General features: G+C 33.0%; 1 protein-coding gene across 2 annotated transcripts in view; it reads left to right on the top strand.

The window, feature by feature from the left end:
* Cow (Proteoglycan Cow) overlaps positions 1–9,033 on the top strand; it is a 283,890-nt gene extending 274,857 nt beyond the window's left edge. Inside the window, exon 10 of one of the 2 annotated variants that reach the window (XM_072906664.1) lies at positions 653–7,717. In XM_072906664.1, the coding sequence (XP_072762765.1) occupies positions 653–720 (68 nt within the window). In that variant the 3' untranslated portion in view covers positions 721–7,717. The other variant, XM_072906663.1, reaches the window with a different exon arrangement.
* The last annotated feature ends 15,531 nt before the right edge of the window (positions 9,034–24,564 follow it).

Genomic DNA, 24,564 nt, shown 5'->3' on the forward strand with positions numbered 1-24,564 from the left:
AAGTGAAATCTTCAACATCTCTGGTATGTTCATTATTACTTCTTCATCTAAGTACACATTTGAAAAACAGTGACAATATCGAATTGCCAAATCTTTAAATTAATTAAATTCTGTTGATAAGGCTAGCAATAATCTGATGAATTCCATTCGAGCAGCAAAGGTTTGATAATAATCAATACCGTATTTTTAATTGTATTCCTTTACAATAATATAAACTTTCCTACACGCGATAGATTCATCAGGGTTATGCTTATTTGTCAATACATTACGACAACCAATAGTCTTCTGATTTCTTGATGATCTTGAAGATATTATTTTTAATCAAATTCTTTACTTCAACGACAATTTGTTAGTCCTCATCTCTATAATCACTGGATAAAGCATCATTAATAAACACAGTAACGTCCTCAAAATTAGTCTCTGGATTAAGGTCTGTGTTAATGAAAATATCATCAACTTCAATTTAGTCTGTCATTGAAATATTGTTTATAGAACTTTTTGGGTCTTTCGGGTCTGTTAGTAATAAACAATGGTCAGTATGTAACAAACGAGGGTTTAAAAGACTCATTTTCAGGTATATCAAGGTTATTATTTGGAGCTTTCTCTGCACTGGTGTGTTTAATGTCCTTGACATACTTCTTTGTTGTTGCAGCGGTGAAACATGGCTTAGGTACTTTAAAGGATCTGCAGGTCAGGGAGTGTACAGAAAATCTCAGATGAATCTTATAGGATACGTGCAGATTGGACAAGCGCTTTCAACTGTAAATCATTTACCGGTTTTGCATTCAAGTATGGTGATGCAGCCGTATCATAGAAATGCTGCAAGTAAAATACTGTAGCTATATCCTGAACTGAAACGAAATGGATAAATGATTCAACCAAAGAAACTATTTTCCTTTAAGAATTGTTCTCAGAAGTAAAAGATCAATATTAATTTACAATGACAATTAGGGTGCATAGCAGATTATCAATAATCCAGTATTTCATAAGAAAACCAAGCACATGTTAATTAATCTTGTTATGTGAGTTTATATTGAACTGAAAAAATTGTAACTAAACAACTACTATTTTACCAAAGATTATATGACATTTTATTTTTGTTAAATTATAAGCTAAATTTTTGTTTTGTTTTTTTTTCATCACTCTAAAGCAGACCTGCGGCCGACTTGTACTTTACGAGCGATTTGGTATATTGCTATCTTCATTCCTTTTATTTCGCATCTAGACTGCTCTATAAAAGTTTTATTTTCTATAGTGAGATGATATATAATATGAAAAACAATAGATAAAGAAATCCTCACGAGCGAGACTCTTTCATGTTAGCTATCTCGCTTGCTCCTTATACGTTCTCGCTCTCTGTTCGTTCAGCGACTATCCTTGTTACACAAACAGATTGCAGCTCCATCTATCTCGAGATCGGTCAACTAAAATATTGCTCTGTATTATCTCGCGGCTCAATTTCACACATCATATATGTATGAAAACAGTTTTTAAAAAGTTAGACTAAAAAACTTTTTCACTAGGCTTTTAAAATCATTTTCAAAAATTTAGTTATATTCTATCACATTATTCCAAGCATGAGGCACATCTTTCGTTTGAATAAATTAAAGAACTTTTATATTAAAAATAAATATTAATGCAATAAGTTGATAACAAAAGTGAAATTTTATACATAAATTATAGCATTTAGAACTCGTTATTAAAAATACTTTAACTGTGTAAAAGGATTTATTGATCTGTGCAGTCAAAAAAAAGATTTTTAGTCGAACTGATTTTGTCGGTAAAATGAGCCCTGTTGGATCCCCTTAAGCTGTAATCTTTGGCCTGTTCTATCCAATTTAGGTATAAATACCACCCTAGTCAACCCCAGGGAAATAACGCCGTTACCGTTACAGTTACTTGTAACGCCGTTACCGTTACAGTTACTTTTTTTTGCTAACGAAGTAATAATGGCGTTACTATTTTTTTTCTGTAATTGTAACGGTAACGTAGTTACATTTTTGTAATAACGGTAACGAATTTAACAGTTATTTTTATCGTTACTTTATATGAAACCTAATTATGACATATTATATTTTCGATATTTATATATTCAATCTTCAATTATCAATAGATATTCAAATAGGTTCGTATTTAGAGCGTGCTAACATCTTTGTAAGCGTGTTCTGAATACGAACCATAATAATAAGAGTACAAGAAATATATCGTGTATTTGAGTATAGTTATAAATTTTATACAAAGTAAAATTTATTTTATTGATATTTTGAGTTTAAAATATTTTTTCTTGTTATTTATGACAGAGGTGCGCAACAAAATTTCATGGCGGGCTGAATTTGAAATTATTTCATGAGCTGTACCAGCTACATGTAACAGTTTTTTTTTCTCTCGTCACCTCTGCGCTTATGCACTATATATAATTCAGTTATTTTTCATTCTTTGGGCTGAAACGTTGCGGACCGAATTGAAAAGCTTCACGGGTCCGACCTGACCCGCCAACTGCCAATTACGCATCTCTGATTTATTGTATTACAAATTTTAAATAACAAATTTCAAAAAATTTTTTGATATTTTATTAATATTTTAATTATTAATTTTTTTACACAATATATTTCAAAAGTCTAATTTTTATTCGTTTTTTAATCTTGATTTAACTTTAACAAAAGTAACGAAAAAAGTAACGAGTAATTATTTTTTAAATAACGATAACGGTAACTAGTTACTTTTGATAATAAGTAACGAGTAATGGTAACTAGTTACTATTTCGACTCGGTAACGAGTAACGGTAACTAGTTACTTATTAAAAGTAACTTTCCAATCCCTGGTCAACCCAATGATGTCAGATTCCGGATTTTTGGTAGTCCACTCTACTCCTATCCTCACGATATGGAATGTGGAGAGGGAAACCCACACAAGCATAAGGCGCGTTCGTGTAAGCGCGGCATTTCGGCTAACTTCGAGAAATAGAAGAGGACAGATATACTACTTTCTGTTTTCTTTTTATCAAGCTGGCAAGAGTAGCAATGGCAAATAGCATCAATGTTATGACGTAGCTCTACTCATGCCTCATGCCTCATGCCTCATGCTCGCTTTTTGATTCTTGATAAATGCTTTTCTTTTTAAAAACTTTTTGAAAAATTAATAAATTAAATTATTAAATTAGATAAAATTAGATATAACATTAACATTATTATTATTATTTTTAAATAATTAATAAATAGTATTTTTAATTCTAAAAATAATATTTATTTAATGTTTATTAATTACATATTTTACATAAAATAATTCGTTTAAAATAACAATTTAGAGAATTTATTAAAATTAACATTTTTTTTAATGAAGAAAAAGAGACTTATCTATGATTTTAATATTTTAAAAAAACTTTTTTCAATATTTTTCAAAAATATATAATATGTATACTTAATGAACAATCAATGTTAAAAATACATTTACAATATTGTTCGCTGATTGAGATTGTTAACAATTGCAATATGTAGTAAAGAAAGGGCTCCGTTTGCCTACATTCCTGATTGCTAACTGCTTCGTTTGCACACAACATTTTGCCGACATTTCCGATTGTCTGCACGTATTATTGTGCACATGAAAAAAATTTAAAATACGAAATTACGATTGCACACGTACAGATTGCACACATACACACTGCACACATGACATTATTGTGCACATACATTGCATATATAAAATAAAAAATTATATTAACACTTTGCACACATGACGGTATTGCATGCGTACACATTACACTAATTACTTTTACTGTGCCCCTTCTTCCCCTCCTTCAGCGGAGTTGCGATAGCCCTAGAAAGACAAGGAGTTGACCCGGCGAGTGGCCTTCACTTAAACACGTTCAATTGGACACCTTTCAAATAGATATTGTAAGAGTAGTCGAGCGGACTAGGAAGAAATCGCGGGAAATTTAGGAAGAGAAGGCTTAAGGAAAATTTTGGTCACACTAGTGTAATAAAGAGATTATTTATACTCGTTCAACACTGTATTTTCGTATTACAATCACGAACAACTGCGACAGAACCCTACGGATGCTTACTTGGTAATTGTTAAACCGCACAGAATAACGAGCTGATACTTGTCGAGTCAGAACAAAGACTAACTGGTTCAAACCCGTCACGTTCGCAAGACAAACCACAACACTCGCGCCTCAATCACTTGCGCTCACTCAGCCAATCACAGGTTACCACGTCATCTACACTGTCGGGTGGGAGTCTATTAACCATGTCGCCGATTGACCAGTTTAAAATGAGGCTCCCTGATTGGTTAATCGTTACTGGTGACCTTAGGCATCAGTCGATATAAGTGGCTGTGGTCAATCGCGACGTAGTCAAACGGGATGCTCCCACACTGTCGACTCAAACGCCACCTCGATATAACCGCAATGCTAAGCAGGAAGTTAGAGGAATGCCAATGGCGGTGGAAGGTGAGGCTTATGCCCACAGACTTCTATACTATAACTAGACCGCTAACTTCCTTATATATTAGACCTAAAAGGTGACCCAGAAAAATATGTACAACATTAGTAGGATAAAGAAAAGGAGAGAATAGATATATAATATGGCTACTACAGAAAACTCGTGTGTGAGTGACATTGCTTTAAATTCAACCAATTAGCGTGACTGTCATCCTACTAATGATGACGCATGCGCATAAGTTTTGTACACAAAATTAATAGGATAGAGAAAAGGAGGAGATAGATATATAATATGGCTACTACAGAAGACTCGTGTGTGAGTGACATTGCTTTAAATTCAACCAATCAGCGTGATTGTCATCCTACTAATGATGACGTATGCGCATAAGTTTTGTACATACTTTTCAGTGTTATGTACTTTGCCAGAGTTAGCAGTCTAGTTGTATATAGAAGTCTGTGCTTATGCCTTACAATACGGTATTTTTTTGTGCAATTGGACACAGAAAGTTGCATACCGTTTATTTGCGCACTATTCATTTGCGCACCGTTCACTTGCTCACCGTTCACTTGCTCACCGTTTACTTAGACACCGTTTATTTGGATACTGAAATAAGGTCTACAATTATGTGAAAGCGAAGAACAACGCATATCACCTTGTACTTCAGATGCGTAACGAGGTCTGTAATTATACGGTTCCACATGCGTTTACAACTTTTTGCGCGAAACGAGGGACAATACATACCGCTCTGCTTCGGAGGCGTAACGAGGTCTGTAATTACACGGTTCCACATGGATTTACGACTTTCCGTTTTCGGTATTCAAATGAACAGTGCGCAAATAAAGGGTGTCCAAGTGAACGGTGCGCAAGTAAACGGTGTGCAGCTTTCTGTGTCCAAGCGAACGGTGCACAACTGTACCATGTCCAATTGAACCGTGCACAAAATATCGTGTCTATTTAAACCGTATTCAATTGCAACGTGTCTAATTGAATTGTGTTCAAGTGAAAGCTATTCAATTGGTAGAGGGGATGGTTCGTAGAACGTGGACCGGGAACGAGTGATGACTTTGGGTATCTTAATAAAATCACGCTAAAATAATAATAAGAATTAATTACAAATTATTATAATAATTATTAAAATATATTTAAAAAAGAACAATTGATCACAATAATTAAATGATGAGAAATACAGAGATGTAAGAAATTCTCAGGATGGTAATAATTACGAGAGAAATATTTGCGACAGCTTATACGCGCTAAGTGCGTGAGCGCACGTGATCGCTACCAGGCGAAAGGATATCGCGTGGCTTCAGATCTTTCCCCGTCGGAAGATGAAACGTCTGACTTCTCTTTACAAAACTCATAGCTTTATAAGGCCACGGTAACTATTACAAATACAACGACGATTCTTACAGCCGATGGACATAGTTGTTAATAATCGAATCGAAGTAAGACGATGTAATTTGGTACGCAGTGAAAGAACACACGAATGCACGTCGAGTCGTTCGATATCTTCAATAGTCAGCAAAATAACAATTCTTTTTTTTTTCAAATATACGCGAGACGGCAACTTACATTTAACGAATACAACGATGAAAGTGCAAAACTACAATAGTTTACAAATTTAGGTATCCGAAATAATTACTAAAAATAATTACAAGTAGACACACGGCATACAAAAATTATGCGAATCACGCAGACGGCACGCGATATACGGTTTGCTTACACTAAACCAAGCCTAGGCGAAACACTAAACGCGATTATTACAAATCACGACACTAATTACACCAAAGTAATGCTGACTCTATATATGCGGTGAGCTCGGTAAACGCATGCGGTGACCAATCAGGAGCCAGGCGTAAATCGAATTCGGCAAGCGCCTGGCTCCTGATTGGTTGCCGCATGCGTTTACCAGAGCATAACTGTCGTCGGCGGCAATCCGAAAGAGAGAGTAATCGCCCGAGATCGATCCGGATGGAGCTCGTGGTCCTTTTTCCAAAGAATTCGCGACAAGACGCACAAAGAACAGCAATCTACACGCAATTCTCCGATTTGAACAATCGGCAACTAATTAATTAACCGACTTTCTCTATTCGAATCGATACTTTACCAGGATTGGCGATCTCACAGATCCCGATGTCGTCTCATCAGTCGGCAAACTCTGTCGACAGTTCGCGTAGATCATGCAGGGCTCAGTCCTGCGTCCTCGACGGCTCACCGAGCAGTAACGAGAGGAAGGCCCTCCGGAGATACGCCGGCAAATTAACGTTGAATTAGATCACCTCTGACGCTCCCGCGGCCCTCAGGACCGCTTCACGTCTTACGGGGTCCTTAACGATCTTCATGGACATATTTCCGCGCCCCGCGTTCCTCGAATATTCCTTTTAATATCTCGACGATGGTAGTGCGGGATCCTCTTCGGTAGCGCGTGAGGTGCTACAGCGCGGTATCTTACCCTTTCTGGGTCCCTAGATTCGGACATCCTTCTACCGCTTCATATCGGGGCTCCCATGTATCGCGCATGCGGAGTGGCCATCCCCTTGGCTGATCATTTCCGGCCCTTCGCATCTGTCGTTGACCTGTGAAGTCACAACGTTAATAAGGCGGCAGCAATTGTTGCAAAATGAAAAAAGCAAAATAACGATAATAATAAAAGTTAATTATCTGGCGCACTCCATCGGTCCTTAATCGGCCTTCGCTCTTAATCAGTTTCCTCCTCCGGATGAGATTCCGCCAATGGGCGCGATACGAAACCGCCAAAACATTTGCAAGATTACACAAAAATGCGTTCGATGTATTGAAGGGGACGCTCTCTTTCTCAGACGGAGAGGACGCAGGCCATAAAATACCGTCCGCGGCCGGGTCCTTGTGACAGACGAGAAAAATGTCTCGCCACAATATATATAATTATATACTAGACTCAGACAGCATATTATGGGCGCGTTCGGGGAGATACTATTAGCGCTAACAGTATCATTCAATCTTTGTTACTCATTAAAAGTTGAACAAAGATAGAACGACGCTGTTAGCGCTAATAGCGTCTCCCCGAACGTACCTTATGTATATAATTGTATACCTAACATTGTTATAAGAAATTGTCAATATTTAGAACTAATAATCGTAATGTGACTACAAATATCTTCAAACAATATATGTACTAACAATGGCTGGATTTATTATATATACAATATTATATACATTATAAAACATATATATATATATATATATATATATTCGTTTTGTGAAGAATACACTTATGTTTTATAACATGTAAAATTGCCTTACAGACACGATTGTAAACAAGATTAGCAGCGGTGGACTCAAGACCAACAGTGTAGATCTCGATGACGATGAAGATGGTGATACCGATTCTACTCAGGATCTTGAAGGCTCGGCTGATCAACCTCTAGATTTTTAAACGTATTCCTTTATACATTTTCCAGAGGATAGTGACAAGTAATAAAAATACAGCATCTTAATCGATAAAAGCTAAAATACAATTAAAGAAAAGCTTGAAAAGATCGCGCATCCAATACATGTTGTCCACTATCTTCGTGAATAGTCATTGTAATCGGAATAATCCTCCATATCATCATCAGACCTTCTGTTGATCCTATTGAGATTCAGGCGTGATAAAATGTAAGCCTAAATGAGTTCCGAGAACAACGAAAAATACGACGTTCATTAATTATGAGAAAGTCGGTTCTGAAAGAAGTCGCGCAGAACAGATAGCGATCGTTGTTGAATTGTAATAACTTCAATCTTTCTTCATTGTAGTTAGAAAATTTCAACATCATCGACATTATATAGCAAGTATCTTTACTTGTCACAATAATCGCGCACGCATTCTGTCAGCGATATTTGCAAGATACGAATCTACGCAAGTCATAAACCTTATATACATAAAAAGAGAGAGAAAGAAAGAAGAAGAAAAAGAGAAAAGGAAAAAGAGAACAAGAGTGAGATGAGCGGAGTGAAAGAGAAAGGGAAAGTATTTTTAAATTTTTTTCTATCTTTTATTTCTTTTCTACCAAAAAAGCGTTTGCTTGAAATGATGTAAAATGGTCGACGGTTCCATATATGTTGTGCAATATGTATATTTATTGCTATGTAGAAAGCATCATTATTACCTTCTTGCCTGAAAATAACTGCTTTTGAGTCAAATAATAGCTAGACGCATAACTTAAATAATTAAAATATTAATTTTACAAAATTAGCTAATTGAGCAAACGTTTTATGACTAGACTATGACGTACGTTCTAAGTGTTGCACGACAACAAAAAATTTAGCCACTTCTGTCCACTCTGTATTGGCGTGTACCCCAGCTATACACGCGACGAAAGCTGGTGGTCGATTGTATATTTCTGAAGGAGTAAAAATGCTAAAAGTGAGCAGCTTGCGTAATTACTGATTGATGTATACTATTAGATTTAACAATATATACCAATCAATGGTGCTCACTTTTCGCATTTTCAGTCCTTCAAAATATATACAATACACAATTGACCCCCAGCTGTCATCGCCGATCTTTTTTAATTATTATTTTAATAATTATTGCAAAAATTATGTATGTAAAATAATGATTGCAATATATATATATATATATATATATATATATATATATATATATATATTGCAATCATTATTTTATATACATAATTTTTGCAATAATTATGCAGTAACCTGAATACAAAAGTATTAAGTCATATATACTTTATATATATATATATATATATATATATGACTTAATACTTTTGTATTCAGGTTACTGCTTTATCCATTCATGAACGTTAGTTCGTTATTTATGACACCTTGCATATTAATTATGTATCTATTTCTTGAATCAATCATGATGCACAAGTAATTAGATTTAGCTATTATTCGACTCAGAACCAGCTATCTTTAGGTGAAAAGGCATTAATAATGCTTTCTGTACAATCAGACATTACGCTTGAGCAGTAATCTTATTCTAACTAACAAACAGAAGATATTAAACTTTTATTCAAATCGGTTATACAGAACTGTAATAATTACACGTATACAATAATGACACTAAATTCACACTTTTAATATAGTTGTCCCATGACCTGTCGCTATTTGAAAATAATACAGAGTTTAAATTTAATTGGTCTCGATAAATTGTAAAGTTAATTATTATCATACAGCTAATGGAGGAGCCTTGCCTATATACCGAACGTAGAAAGATCTACTGAAGAAGGATCGATAAAGAAGACATATTCTATCTCTCTTTCTGTAATCTCCACTCCGGATTGTCCTCGTGAAAAAAAGGTCATTACAGGAGGACATCTACAATATAGATCATTGTTTATCATCCAATATTTTCTACTTCTTCTGTCGATTATATTTCAGTACGCTACGGTCTCTCCATTAGTATAAAAATGGTTATTATAATGCAATAGGCACAGCCATATCTTTAGTCAAACTATTGACGTATGTGCATTAGAAACTTGATCTATCGAGAACTCTGAAGTATCACTGCTGTGCACAGACTTTTATACAATTATGTATATTAAACCACTAACAGCTAAAGGTGATACAACGGCAACCATTTCAAAGTGAGCAGAATATATAAATTAGATATATCAAATGTATAGATTATATAGTTGTACATATGTATTTATAAAACCGTTTAATTATTATTGATAATTATGACATTATTATATTATTGCATTATATTATTGCATTATATTATTGCATTATATTATTGCATTATATTATTGCATTATTTATAAAACCATATACCAACTCTCAATTGACTTATCTTTGAAGGAAAAGCTACAATATTTCTTATAAAGTTAATTTAAAATATTTTATGCATATTTAACAAAAATATAGTTTAAACCAAAAATATTCCACTTGACAGAGAAAAATCTTTAATTCCAAAAATATAATAGAAAAAACTTATGCCCAGTAAACACTACTTGTTGCAGCAGTATAACGTGAAAATAATAAATAATGTAACGCAAGTTACCTACAATGTTATTTACAAATATGATATAAAACTGTAATACATATACTACATTGAGTTCAGTGAGAGAGAAGAGTTAAACGTGAGCGAAAACTCGTCTATTAAGTGTCGTTCTGTGCAGTTAACCCCTCCTGCTCAGCTTTGCAATGTTAGTAACCAGTTGCATTGAGCCCCGAGCATATCACGCGATCGTTAATTATTTATTATTATTTATTCTCAAAATAATCGTGAAACGACAAAATATCTCCTCCGAGAAGAAACAAATCAGGCCTGATAAGTAATGATAAATAAACATTAATTTGTTTGTTGCATACATAGACATAGTATGAATAAACGGAACATGACGTCACTAAAGCCTTAGAAGAACAGAGATGAACGTGACATCTGCGAATAATGAAAGCGAGAGCGAGACAGAACAGGAAGGGTACGGCATTCTCTTCGTCTTTTCATACATGTGCAATACAGCACGCGTCTATGGTACGTACAATGTGTTTTAAGGTTATATTCTTGCTTAGTTTTTTTTTTGTCGCATAAAAGTAAAAGTGAAAATTATAAAAAAGTTTTTTTATTAATAACAAAGATATGAAAATGTGCCTTGCGCATGCGCGAAGAGACAAAGAAAATGCTGTACACATCCTGTTGTGTCTCACTCCTTATTATTCACAGGCGTCAGCTTTAATGACATCACGCTCCGTCTATTCATACTATGTCTATGGTTGCATATCAGGTTTAGGATAGGATGGTTCTACAATCATGTCAATTCATACATGTTACTTATGTATACGTTACTGAGTAAGAACGTAATGTTCTCCCCACTTTACTCACATATGCGTGGAATAACTTTACTGTCTCGCTGAACTTAGTATATATGTATTATTTTGTGATATTACAACAATAATATAGAATATTATTGCAATGTAATATTATTATATGTGTTTCTTCTCATGTCACTATGTGCTAAAACCAGACTTAACTAATTTCTACTCACATTTTTGCCATAAAATGCATACAATAATTACTAAAAGACTGGTACTAACATAGTTTAAAGTATATCTTTATTGTCAATTTAATTTCTGATGTAATCCCAATAAGGGATTCAGAATATTAAATAGATTACTGGAAATAGTCTGTTTATTGCCTATGTGAAGGAAAAATCGACATTTCTATATATAAATTATATATATATAAATACATATAATTTATTTTATTTATTTATATTTAATTATATGCCCGATTGCAACATTCCGTTTATTGCTCTTATATAACATTAATATAACAGCATAATATTTTACACTGGGTTTACTTGCTGAAAAAATTTGATATTTCTTTTAAAATATCTAGTTAAGTAGTATATCTGCAAATTATTGGCATATATTTTATTTTTATATGTGCGCTATATGTATATACATTTGATATTTTTTATTGATTTTTACTTTAAAATGTACATTCACTATCACGTATTTTTAGAAGGCATATCGAATTCTGTGACATCGATATGACTATTCTGCTCAAGGAGAGATACCATTTCTCTAGAGGCACAGTGTTAGCTAACATCTGTAGTACGGATTTCTCTGTGGCAGATTGTATCCATTAAGTAAAATACTACACATCACTGTAGAGTCATATTACTTTTCTTGATTTCCGTGAACTTTATTCTATACTGGAATAGGTAGTATCGTGTTAAGAAAATCTGCAGAATGAGAGGACAGTACTATTTCTTTTTTTGTCTAGTTATGTATTTTTAATCAACAATTTTCTATCTTTCTTAATCTTTCCTATCTTCCATTCCTTTTCTATCCAATTATTATTGGATTAGAAAAAGATACAGATAGATCTCTGCTGCTCTCTCACTTATTTTTCCCATTTGACTAGCCATTCAAATATAGGATAGAGTTCATTGGATGATAAAACGTATATGCGTGCATTTAACTATAGTATACATTACGTGTACTATAGTGAAATATGCGCTTTACTGAACCCAGCCTTTATCCGTGTCTAAATTGGTATAAGGTATAAAATCTGAATAACTCAGGTGATAAGAAAAATTGCCTAAAGGCGAAAGATCTTAGCTTCGATTCCTGATTCAGCTACTTGTACTTCACATATTTTTTCCACTCCACAAATATTATTTATTAACAATCATTTGTTTGGCTGAAAAGATATGTAAATCCCTTTAAAATATCTCATAAGGGGACCTTACGACATGATACCAATCGATTTCAATGAAACTTATTGTAATGATAGGTCATTATGTAAAGTGGTATTGGGTAAAGGGATAAGATGCACTTCTCAAGCGTTCACGAGAAAATCGAAATTAAAAAGTTCCGAGCCCTTGAACCTATGGAATAGAGCGTATTTTCGAAGAGCGCGTGGCGTAGCGGCAGCGCATCAGACTCGTATCGTCAACGTTCCTGGTTCGAGTCACGATGAGTAAACTTTTTTTTTAAGTATATTTTTTTGTAATAAAATGCAATCGTTACACAAAATAAATACATATATATATATATATATATATATATATGAATTTAAACATTTTTTATTATTACAAAATGCAATTATTATTAATCAATTATTATTACAAATATATGTATTTTTATTACAAAAATGCATCTTTCTGTTTGTATTCTTTACCTAGAAAATTCGTTTATAGAATAGCTATACGACAGAAAAAAAAAATAAATTAAAACTGATGCAAACGGTTTTATACAATTTTATTTGACAATAAATTATATATAAATTTTTATATTACCGCTACAGTTCTTTCTATCTACTTCAAGAGTAAAATGTTTGACGTTATAAGCAGATATATATTATTTTAAATGTTATACATTATTTTAAATATGTTTGTTACACACACAAGATGTGTGAATTATTGCTTTGTTTGCTTTTATAACAATTATCATCCTGCAATGTATATTCCATGTACTTCCACTAAAAAATAAAACATGTTTTATATTTATTTATGTTGTCCATAATAATGGTCATGATAACAACTTATTCGCTGTTATTGCTTATTAGAAATCAGCATTTATATTACACAATCAATATTTACATTTATTTTTTTTCCGTATAACTATTCTATAAACGAATTTTCTAGGTAAAGAATGCAAACAGGAAGATGCATTTTTGTAATAATAATACATATACTTGTAATAATAATTGACAGATTGCATTTTTGTAATAATAAAAAATGTATAAATTCATATATATGTATTTATTTTATGTAACGATTGCATTTTATTACAAAAAAATATACTTTGAAAAAAAAAAGAAGCTTACTCAGCGTGACTCGAACCAGAAACGTCGACGTTACGAGTCTGACGTGCTGTTGCTACGCCACGTGCTCTTCGAAAATATGTTCTATTCCATAGGTTCATAAAGCGATCGGAATTTTTTAATTTCGATTTTCTCGCCAACGCTTGAGAAGTGCATCTTATCCCTTTACCCAATACCACTTTACATGATGACCTTATCGTTACAATGAGTTTCATTGAAATCGATTGGTATCACGTCGTAAAGTCCCTTTATTAGAAATCCTCTAATAAGAGACTGACTATAAAAGAGTCACTTTTTGATTAATCCGTCATTTTTTATCTATTCTTATAGATTAGAATGAAATAGTTGAATGAAATATTTTTTTCTCTTTTGTGTACATTTCTTTTTCTCTCATAAGATTTAGACAAAACATGGCGGACATGGGCTTGTATCCAGTCTCTTGTTTTAATATCTCTAGTCAGTGTCTCTGCTACGGATAGATAATTGTTACGTGTATCTGGGCCACTCTCCATTACATACAGTCTTGATTTATTACTTAGAAATGGCTGTTTTTGAATATTTCATTAATTCACAATATTTCAATATCTATAGTATGGACTGCGCGACGTAAATTGAAAGTAAGTCTCAGTGTAAAAAAAAGGACAACACAAGAACCCGCGGTGGAAGAGTCCCGTTAGCACACATGTCGATAGCACACAACCATACATATTGATCGATGCGTAGAGTAACCAGCACGGATAGCCAATCAGAAGGTCTTAATGTTCACTAGCCAATTAACATTGTGCGCTATCGGATCCCGTCCATTTGCGGTCAATATCTTTTTCTAGTCAAGAACATAACATATGATAGATAGAGACAGAGGAAGTCCATGGACACTTGCTATCTTGCTCATTCTCTAGACCCTATTTCATATACGGGTAAAGCAGGTATAGTGCAGTCCATGCTAAAGATTGATGAATATAAAATATAAAAGTCTGTGTTATACATTACATACTGTGCTGGTTATTCAATTTTAGTTACAAGATGTCTCCAAAACTGCTATTTCTGTAACTTTTAACGACGATGTCGCTATCGTCAGGTCATCTGTATCAGACTGCATTGAGATTAAAAATTATCGAAGATTAAAATTTTATCAGAAGAAAAAAAGAACTTTATATTTATCTTATAATTGTGTTTCGGTAAATTTAAACTTTAGGATTTTTTAATTTATGTGACGCTGAGCAAAAATCTCAATGGGCACAAGTTTCTGGAAACTGTAGCTTAGTCTGCAGAAAGTGTAGAAAATTGATGAATTTTTAAAACCTCTTTTTGCGAAAAATTATCATATTGTATTTTTAATTTCCTGCAAATTTCAACAAATAAAACCCTAAGATTCATGTGGAAGTATTGTTCGGATATATGTGGAATTGTATCTACAGTTCGACACTCTCCAGACCCTCCAAATTATTCGTTTATAGAGTTCAATCATCTAATCATTAATGATTATAGCTCTATTAGTTGCATTTTACATACAGAAGGGAAAATTCACACTTTGGCGGAAAAGCAGAAGCCAATCAGAACTCGTGCTGGAAGTAAGCAGTACAACGGAAAACTTTTCGAGTTCTGATTGACTTCTACTTTTCTGCCAAGGTGTAAGTTTTCCCTAAGATTAGAAAAGATAAAGACGAAATTTTAAAATTAGATTCCCTATATGACAATGTGTTACTTAGCGCCCGATCTTTTTTTACAGTAATAAAACAATACTAGTTACTACTCTCTGCACTCAGCATGTATCCTACAGTAGCATATTCTACAGTGAACTAGTTATGCAATATATGTATATATATATATATATATATATATGTTTTATGTAACTACTGAAACTCGAACAATGGCCTTATTTCAATACTTTAGAGTCAGAGTTCAAAAGTTGCTTATGAGTAGTCTATTCTATATAAAGTATATATAGATAGAGGTATAAAAATATATAGAGGTGGCATAAAAGAGACAGTCATATTGTTTGGAATCTAAAGTCTAGTTTGGACAAGAGACGTCACTTTAGATGTGGACAAAACTGCTTTTTTGTATATATTGTAATTCTATACATATTGCAATGAAAGAATAGAGATGGCGAAATTTGAAAAAGAGACAGTCATATTGTTTGGAGATATTTTTTCTTGTGATGGTCTGACTAGTTACGTATAAAACTGACTATGCAAAACTCTTTCTAAAAACATTGTTCGAAAAACTTTTCGAGATAGTTTTCAAGAAAAAGTCTTTAAATGACACTACAATAGTTTACTATATTTGAATTTTTGTAAATAATAACTAATAATCATTGTTAATAATACTGATTGTGTCACGCCTCAATAATATAGGAGTTGATTGAGGTATATATATTATTAGTAAAGAATAGTATGTATTAAAACTAGAGAGTCTTTAATCAAAGTAACGCTATAAAAACAATTCCGCCATATTTTATTGAAATTGTGCGAAAAAGAAAGAGATATGTGCAGTCTTCGTCTGTAGCTATCAGCTATTAAGCTAATATTTCATGGGCAGTGAAATGCAGCAGCTGCGAGCAGCAGTTTAGTAATTTCCTAGATACAATTTGGTGGTTTCTTTGATTCGCTGCGCTGCTTAGTGCTGCTCATGAAATAAGTCTTTTGACGTCGTTTTATACTATAATTCAAAGGCCGGTATTCATAGTCCTATCTTACATTTCAGATCGTCTTAAAATCCCGTTCAACCAATGAAGTGGCCGCATAGCATCATTTTATTGGTTGAACGAGATCTTAAGACAGTCTTAAATATAAGATCGGACTATAAATACCAGCCAAAGAATATTGTGATTAATTTTATTTTTAGCGTTAAATTTCAATATATGCTTAGTAATTAAGTAAATAATAAAGAGGCAATAGGAGCGAGGAGATGTGAATATAAAATTGTAAGTTTTTTATATATAGATGATATGTCGCAATTGTATTACATTGACATTAAGTACATTAGTAACATTCTATAGAATGACGGAAATTACAATAAAGATTTTGTTGTTAACATTTTGTTGACAAAATTGTCTTCAATAACAAATTTTATCAACAAACTTTTGGCACACCAATGGGCTCCCCACTCTCTCCGATCATCGCCGACATAGTCCTACAAGACATAGAGGAGAAAGCATTGACGTTATTGAATTTTACCCCTCCCATTTACTTCAGATACGTGGACGACATATTAATATCGGTACCTCCAAAATTTATTGACGAGACATTGACAATTTTTAATTCTTTCCATAACAGAGTACAGTTCACTGTAGAAAAAAATGACCACAACAAGATTAACTTTTTAGACCTAACACTCATTTTAATTAATAACCATCTAATATTTGACTGGTACCATAAGAACACATTCTCAGGTAGATATCTCAATTTCTATTCCCAACATCCTAACAACCAAAAAAGAGGCACTGTAATAGGCTTAGTTGATAGAGTATTCTTATTATCACATCCCACGTTCCATGAAAAGAATATCCAATTTATAATAAAGATTTTACTGGACAACTCCTATTCAACCGATTTTATATTCAGAACAATTAACAACCGCATAAAGTTTTTAATTAACAATAGATCATCCGACAGAAAATTACAAACACCCAATAATAACTCATATTTCACAATTCCATATTTGCATACAGTAACTGATAAAATAAAGAATGCTCTAAAAGATGTCGACATTAGATTAGCCTACTATAGTATAAACAAAAACAACAAATTTATTAAGACACACAGATCCTATCCCTAGTCCCATGAAAACCAACGTGGTATATAAAATTAATTGTCTAAATTGCGACGCTTCTTATGTTGATCAAACGGGAAGAAAGCTGAATACTAGGATAAAAGAACATAAGACCAACATAATGAAGCCCAATAACAACAAATCAGTGATCACTGACCACCGCCTAACATACAATCATGACTTTGATTGGGACAATACACAAATACTAGACAACGAGCCCTATTACACAAAAAGACTGATATCTGAAATATTATACATTAAACGACAAATAAATAGCATAAATCTACAAACAGATATAGAATGTTTGCCAGCTATTTACGATGATATAATAAACAAACTGCCTAAGATCTAATGTCACCTATCTAACTCTTTTTATTTTAAATGTATTTTTCGCCCTTGAGCTCATTACCATCTGTACCATCTGTACCATCGGCATAACCACACGTTAAACATCAGTTGTCGCGATATATATACCATAGATTCAACAACACACAAACGGAGTGCATATCCTGTAAGCTTTTTCTGAGTCACCACCATTATACACAAACTAACTGTAAATTACTTTATTACAAACAGGTATTTATTATACTCATTTTATTAATACAGACTTAACCCCTCAATCTAACTGCATACCTCCCTCAGTCTGGAAACCTCGGAGAATTGCCTCGCGGGATTATTATGTAAGCCGTACAAAAAAAAGAACCGAATAAGTTGGATCGTTTTATATATATGTAATTTATACAACTAACATGCGATAAATATGTACAGCGGTTCTGAGGCAGTAACCCTTTTAATCATGCGAATACGATCACGGATTTTATGTTCACACATGTCTTACGCCTTTATTATACGATGTTTTATCATTAATTTCGTTTTTATTTATAATTCATTTATTTAATTTATATATTATGCTGAAAAGGATTCAAAACATGAATCGAAACGTTCAAATCTTTATTGTAATTTCCGTCATTCTATAGAATGTTACTAATGTACTTAATGTCAATACAATTGCGACATATCATCTATATATAAAAAACTTACAATTTTATATTCACATCTCCTCGCTCCTATTGCCTCTTTATTATTTACTTATTTATTAATCGGAACTCTTTATATAATTTTATTATGCTTAGTAATGTCAAGTATAACTAAATTATATATTTTCATTTTTGTGAATACTTACATCGAAAGACTCCATATTTAAACATTTTCTTCTGCTGTTGGAAATCGTTTTTGTTGTTTAACCATTAATCTGAATATATGGATAGCTGATGGCGCTACTATCGGTATACCCAATTGAAGGTCCGCCAACTTAGAGGAAATGTTAAACTTGTGTGCGTAACCTTAGGCTTGTGTGCGTGAGTCTTGTGTATGTACATACAACTGTACAATGAGTGAAGTGCTACTTGGTGTTCCAATAAATATTCGAATTAATTTAATAATAAATATATATACAATGGGACGTTGTTGTTTCTGTAATTTTTCCAATTATCAATTAACCTTGTCAATTCTAAAAATCCTATTTCTCGAATAAACAAAAATATTTTTAAGAGGCTATATCTTTTTTTAAAATATTTTAAAGTTCATATAAAATCAAAATTGTTTTAATTATATCGTTTATAATAATAAAATTATTTCATATATCAAAAGTTTATTTATTTTAGAATTTTTAGAATTATTTCTAATTAGTAATATATAATTGGATAAAAAAAACACCAAGTTGAAATTCTAATAAAAAAATGGCGCGTCAGTGTCCAACATTTCCTATAACATGACAGCGTTCAATTGGGTACATGTTTTTTGGCTCGAGAACAAAGGGCATCAGCTATCTATATATTCAGATCAGTGTGTTTAACCGAATGAACTTCGAGCAGCAAAAATTTACGCCGCAAGTAAGTCAAACTAGGTTAGTAAAATTTCTAGGAAATTACTAAACTGCTGCTCGCAGCTGCTGCATTTCACTGCGCATGAAATATTAGCTTTAGGCCGACGAAATCAGCAATTTTATTAATATTTTAGTGTTGATAAATTATTATTAAAAAATGGCTGTATAATACTATTTTGTAATAATTCTTCAGAAAAGAAATATATAATGAAAATACTGTCAAGAAATACAAGAAATGGGTGCAGACTCAAACCGCTTGGTAGCAGTTGAATGTAATTAACTCTTACTTTTAGAACCAACAAATCAACGTCGAGTATTAGCGGAAAATCTAGTAATGTTGTCCAATTGTTCAATCTGAATGAAGCCAATTTAGAATACAATGAATAAATAATATAAATATCAAATATAACAACTAGACCATCAAATAATTCATGTTTATGTAAGATAAAATTATTTGTTTTATGCATATTTACAATATTGTTTAATTAACTGCTAATATAAGTGTTAATATAAGTTAACTGCTAATATAGGTGCATTTCGAAAAAAAAATTTAGAATGAGATAGTCTATTTTTAAATGTAATGCTAATTATGTGCAATATATAATTTTTTATATACCATTTATTTATTTTCATTTAAAACCTGGCTAGACGGATGAAACATAGCGGACTAATCAAAATTTCATGGCGTTTGATTAAAGACTTTCTAGTTAAAACAAGACAGATAATCCCAAACTACAAACTAATAGTATTTTCAAATGGTACAGATTAACCTGTTCCGGATTAATCTATAATCAATTAAGTGGCCTTTATTTGAACACCGTACAATTAGACATGTTGCAATTGGGCACGATGCAATTGGACACAATTTCTTGCGCACCGTTTATTTTAACACAGTGCAATTAGACATAGGTCGGTATTCATAGTCCGTTCTTATATATAAGATCATCTTAAGACATGTTTTTAGTCGACTTAAAACTACGTTTAGCCAATCAAATGGCCGAATAGAATTTTAAGGCCTTACTTAAGATGAGCTTGAATATAAAAACGAACTATAAATACCAGGCATAGTAATTTAGGACATAGGATATTTATATATCTAATTGTACAGTGTAACAAGTACAGACTTCTATCCATTACTAAACTGCTAACTCTTTATGTATAAGGCGGCCCTAATTTTATGTACAAACAAGTGTACATGGTATTTTTTTCTGCGCATGCGCTGTGATGACGCGTGTTGCACGCATGTACATCACAGACTTCTATATATTATTCACACTATATATTATTAAAAAAATATTCACAGACATAATGATTAATTAAATATATTCACAATTATCATTATTATTATTTTAAACAATCAAGAGAGACACGGTAATATTACAAGAATAATTATACTGTTTATCTTTACTTAAACTATATCCTTATTTAAAAAACGAAATTTTATTTTTTTCTTTTCTATTAACTGTGCTTTGGCATTCAATAATTGGACATTTATATTCCATCATATAATATATTTTTCACTTTTTTCACTAACACATGTCAGAATTAAAGATCGAAAGAAAGTTAGAAGTACGGGTACTGATCATAATGGCACATGTCAGTGCATGCGCAAAAAGAGTTACTTTAGTACATAAAATTCAAAGACTTTATATGAGCACCGACGAGATACTATTAAAGATCGTCAGTTTTAGTATGACCACAGACTTTTATATATAACTAGACCGCTAACTCCGGCAAAATACATAACATCGAAAAGTATGTACAAACTTATGTGCATGCGTCATCATTGGTGGTATGACAGTCACGCTGATTGGTTGAAGTTAAAGCAATATATATATTACATGCTACACGTAATGTTTTATGCGCATAATGATATTTTCCAATAAAAATATTTATGATTAACGTACTTTAACTTAAAAAAATTGTTTTTAAAAATAAAATATTAGAGACTGTGCCTTTTGTAATGTACAATAAAATATGATTTAGTATATACAATACAGTCGGACCTCTTACCCTACGACCCTCTTATGCTACGAAACCTCTTATCCTACGACAATAAATCCTCTCATGCTACGACCGCGAAAGGGGAATTATACCCCCACTCTCAAATTTTTGTCGTAGGATCAGAGGTCCGACTGTATATTGAATTTATTACAATATAATGCAGATACTCATATCTACTAATGCATATGCATATAGTAATAAGTATAATATATATAAGTATGTATATACAATATATACATATATATATATATATATATATATATATATATATATATATATATACAGCGTGTCCTCGAATTGCTAGATCAACTCTCGTGGGTAGATAGAGCGTGTCAAACTGAAAACAAAAGTCTTATATCATTTTGCTAAATTCGCAATAATTAATGAGATATAAATTAATAAAAATCGGCCAATCCGTGCCAGTATAAGCGCGCGGCGCGAAGAAGCCTTCTACTTGTTACTTGATACTAGGCGCGCGACGAGACAATAGGCGGTGCGCTCTACAAAGAACGTATAAAGGGCGTACTGAAAGAGACGTACAGTGTGCGTTGCGTTTATGTCTTGCCGCGCGCCTAGTATCAAGTAACAACTAGGAGATTTTTTCGCGCCGCGCGCTTATACTGGCACAGATTGGCCGATCTTTACCCGCGAGAGTTGATCTGGCAATTCGGGGACACCCTGTATATATATGTACATATACATGTAGCAGAAGAGAAATATAAATTTACAAATAAAAACTGAAATATATAAAATTATTATTTATTTAGCAATATTTATGAAGCTATAAAATAATGACACACTTTGGAAAGAATTTTAAATTATAATTATTGTAACCATTCAACCATGTCACTCAGAAACGAGTTTTCTATAGCAGCCATATTACATATCTATCCCCTCCTTTTCTATCCCACCAATGTTGTACATATTTTTCGGGGTCACTTTTTAGGTCTAGTATATAAGGAAGTTAGCGGTCTAGTTATATATAGAAGTCTGTGAGTATGACAGGAAAAAAATTATCGACAATGCAAAGATTTTCTTGCTGTAGGTAAAAAAATCTTTGTACTGTTGGTAATAAAATAATGATTAGATACAATAAAATGCTTATTTTATTTTAGACACAGCTACGCAGAAAATCTATACAGTTTTGATAATAAAACAACAATTAGATGAGTTAAAATATTCGTATGATTTAAATAACTCATATAATTAAGTCAAAATGGTCGATAATGTCATTATTCTTCAATTACCTCCGTGCCCATCGCGCCCACTTAGCCGTCACAAAAATTTACCCAGGGCTGACGGTCTTTAATACGGGAGGGTCCCGTTAGCACACATCCCGATAGCACACAACCACACATATTGACCGATGCCTAAGGTAACCAACACGGTTAGCCAATCAGAAGGTTCAATTGTTCATTAGCCAATTAGCATTGTGCGCTGTCGGATCCTGTCCTTTAATATTATCTCATCGGTGATATAAGCAAAATTTGGGGAGTTAGCAGTCTAGTAATATATAGAAGTTTGTGGTAACAAGTGAACCTCTTTCTGACCAATTAGCCATTCCTCTAAAGAATGAAATGACTATGATTGGTCCATTCTTAAAAAAATGGCTGTGATTGGTTATAGATTAATCCAGAACGGATTAATCTATGGAAGCTTTTTATGGGGCGCTATACGCGATTTTTGCTTATACGCGTTATCTCTTACAATTATGGTTACGTATTAAACATGTTCCTGTGTAAGATGATAGAAACCAATGTGGCGAAAAAACAATTTCTCCCACATTTAAAGTGATCCTTCTTGTTCAAACTAGACTTTAGACTATATTTTTTTATAGCGTTTTTTATCATGATATAGGGAGCTTTCCAGCAAGACACAGTGTAACACAGTGTCCACTAGTGTGAGTGAGATACACTGATGTATTCTCTCTTACACTAGTGGACATTGCATTACTTTGTGCACAATGCTATTTTCCTAAGCAAATGCTATTTGACTGAAGCGCTGTTAGGCAAATGGCTCAATGAATCGTGCATCGATGCATTCAGTATTTATTTTGTAAGATTATGAATAAAAAATTATAAATATAGTGTGAGTTCGGACATAGGTTGAATTAAAATTTTACATTGAAACTTCCACACAGTACTGTCAGCCTTGGTAATTTCTACGCTCTCAAGTTTTGTTATATCTTTTTATGGGGCTTCGCCCCGTCCCCCTATGCACTCCGGACGGGATCCGATAGCGCACAATGCTAATTAGTCAATGAACATTAGAACCTTCTGATTGGCTAACCGTGCTGATTACCCTAGGCACCGGTCAATATGTACGGTTGTGTGCTATCGGGATGTGTGCTAACGGGATCCTCCCTAAATTCACTATGTTGGATCAGTGCTTGTACGCCTTGTGTCCACGATCCGAGAACTTGGACTGAGTTCTTGTTCCGAGTTCTCGGATAATAGTATTTACGCTATGGCAAATGAAGATAGTGTTGTCGTCGAATTACGATTCTAGTTACGATGAGTCTCTGATCTATGTTATTTTGCCAACATAAAAGTCAAAGTGAATGAAAATATTACATTCTAATCTTCAAGCTATTATAACATAATTTAAAAAAATTATTAAAATTTTTTATCCAATGTCTCTGAAAAAATTAATTGGAATTGCTTTAATAGCTGAAGTTGTGGCGGAAAAAGAGGAGATAGTTGAAGAAGAAAGTACAAGAGAGAAATTCTATTTAATAATTTATTTCGTATTCGTATAGACAGAGAAATTTAATATAATTGCTTACCAAAATTTTCATGTATTATTCACAGCAGAGGTTCATGTTGGCAATAAAGAATTAAACCAGTAAAGTCTAGTAACTACTACAAAAAGTTTAGTAACTAGTACGGAAAAATGGGACGTGATGCATTTTTTTGTCCGAGATTTTGATTCGAGTTTTGCATCCAAGTTCAGTGTGTCCACGATCCAAGTTTTAGTAACTTTTTCTCGGTCCGAGTTCTCGGATCGCAGACACAAGACTTGACCGCTCCCAGATCAGTGCAAGTAATCGCACTCGGGTCAGTATTAAAACTACGCGCTCCAAACATGTGCGTCTAGTAACAATAAGTTACTAGCCACTGAAACGAAGCGAGTGCATATCAATCGAATTCGCCATTAGTTAAAGCTTATGCTCCCTACATTCCCAAATGCTATTTGTTTCC

This window comes from Anoplolepis gracilipes, chromosome 14 (genome assembly GCF_047496725.1).
Source record: "Anoplolepis gracilipes chromosome 14, ASM4749672v1, whole genome shotgun sequence".
NCBI lineage: Eukaryota > Metazoa > Arthropoda > Insecta > Hymenoptera > Formicidae > Anoplolepis > Anoplolepis gracilipes.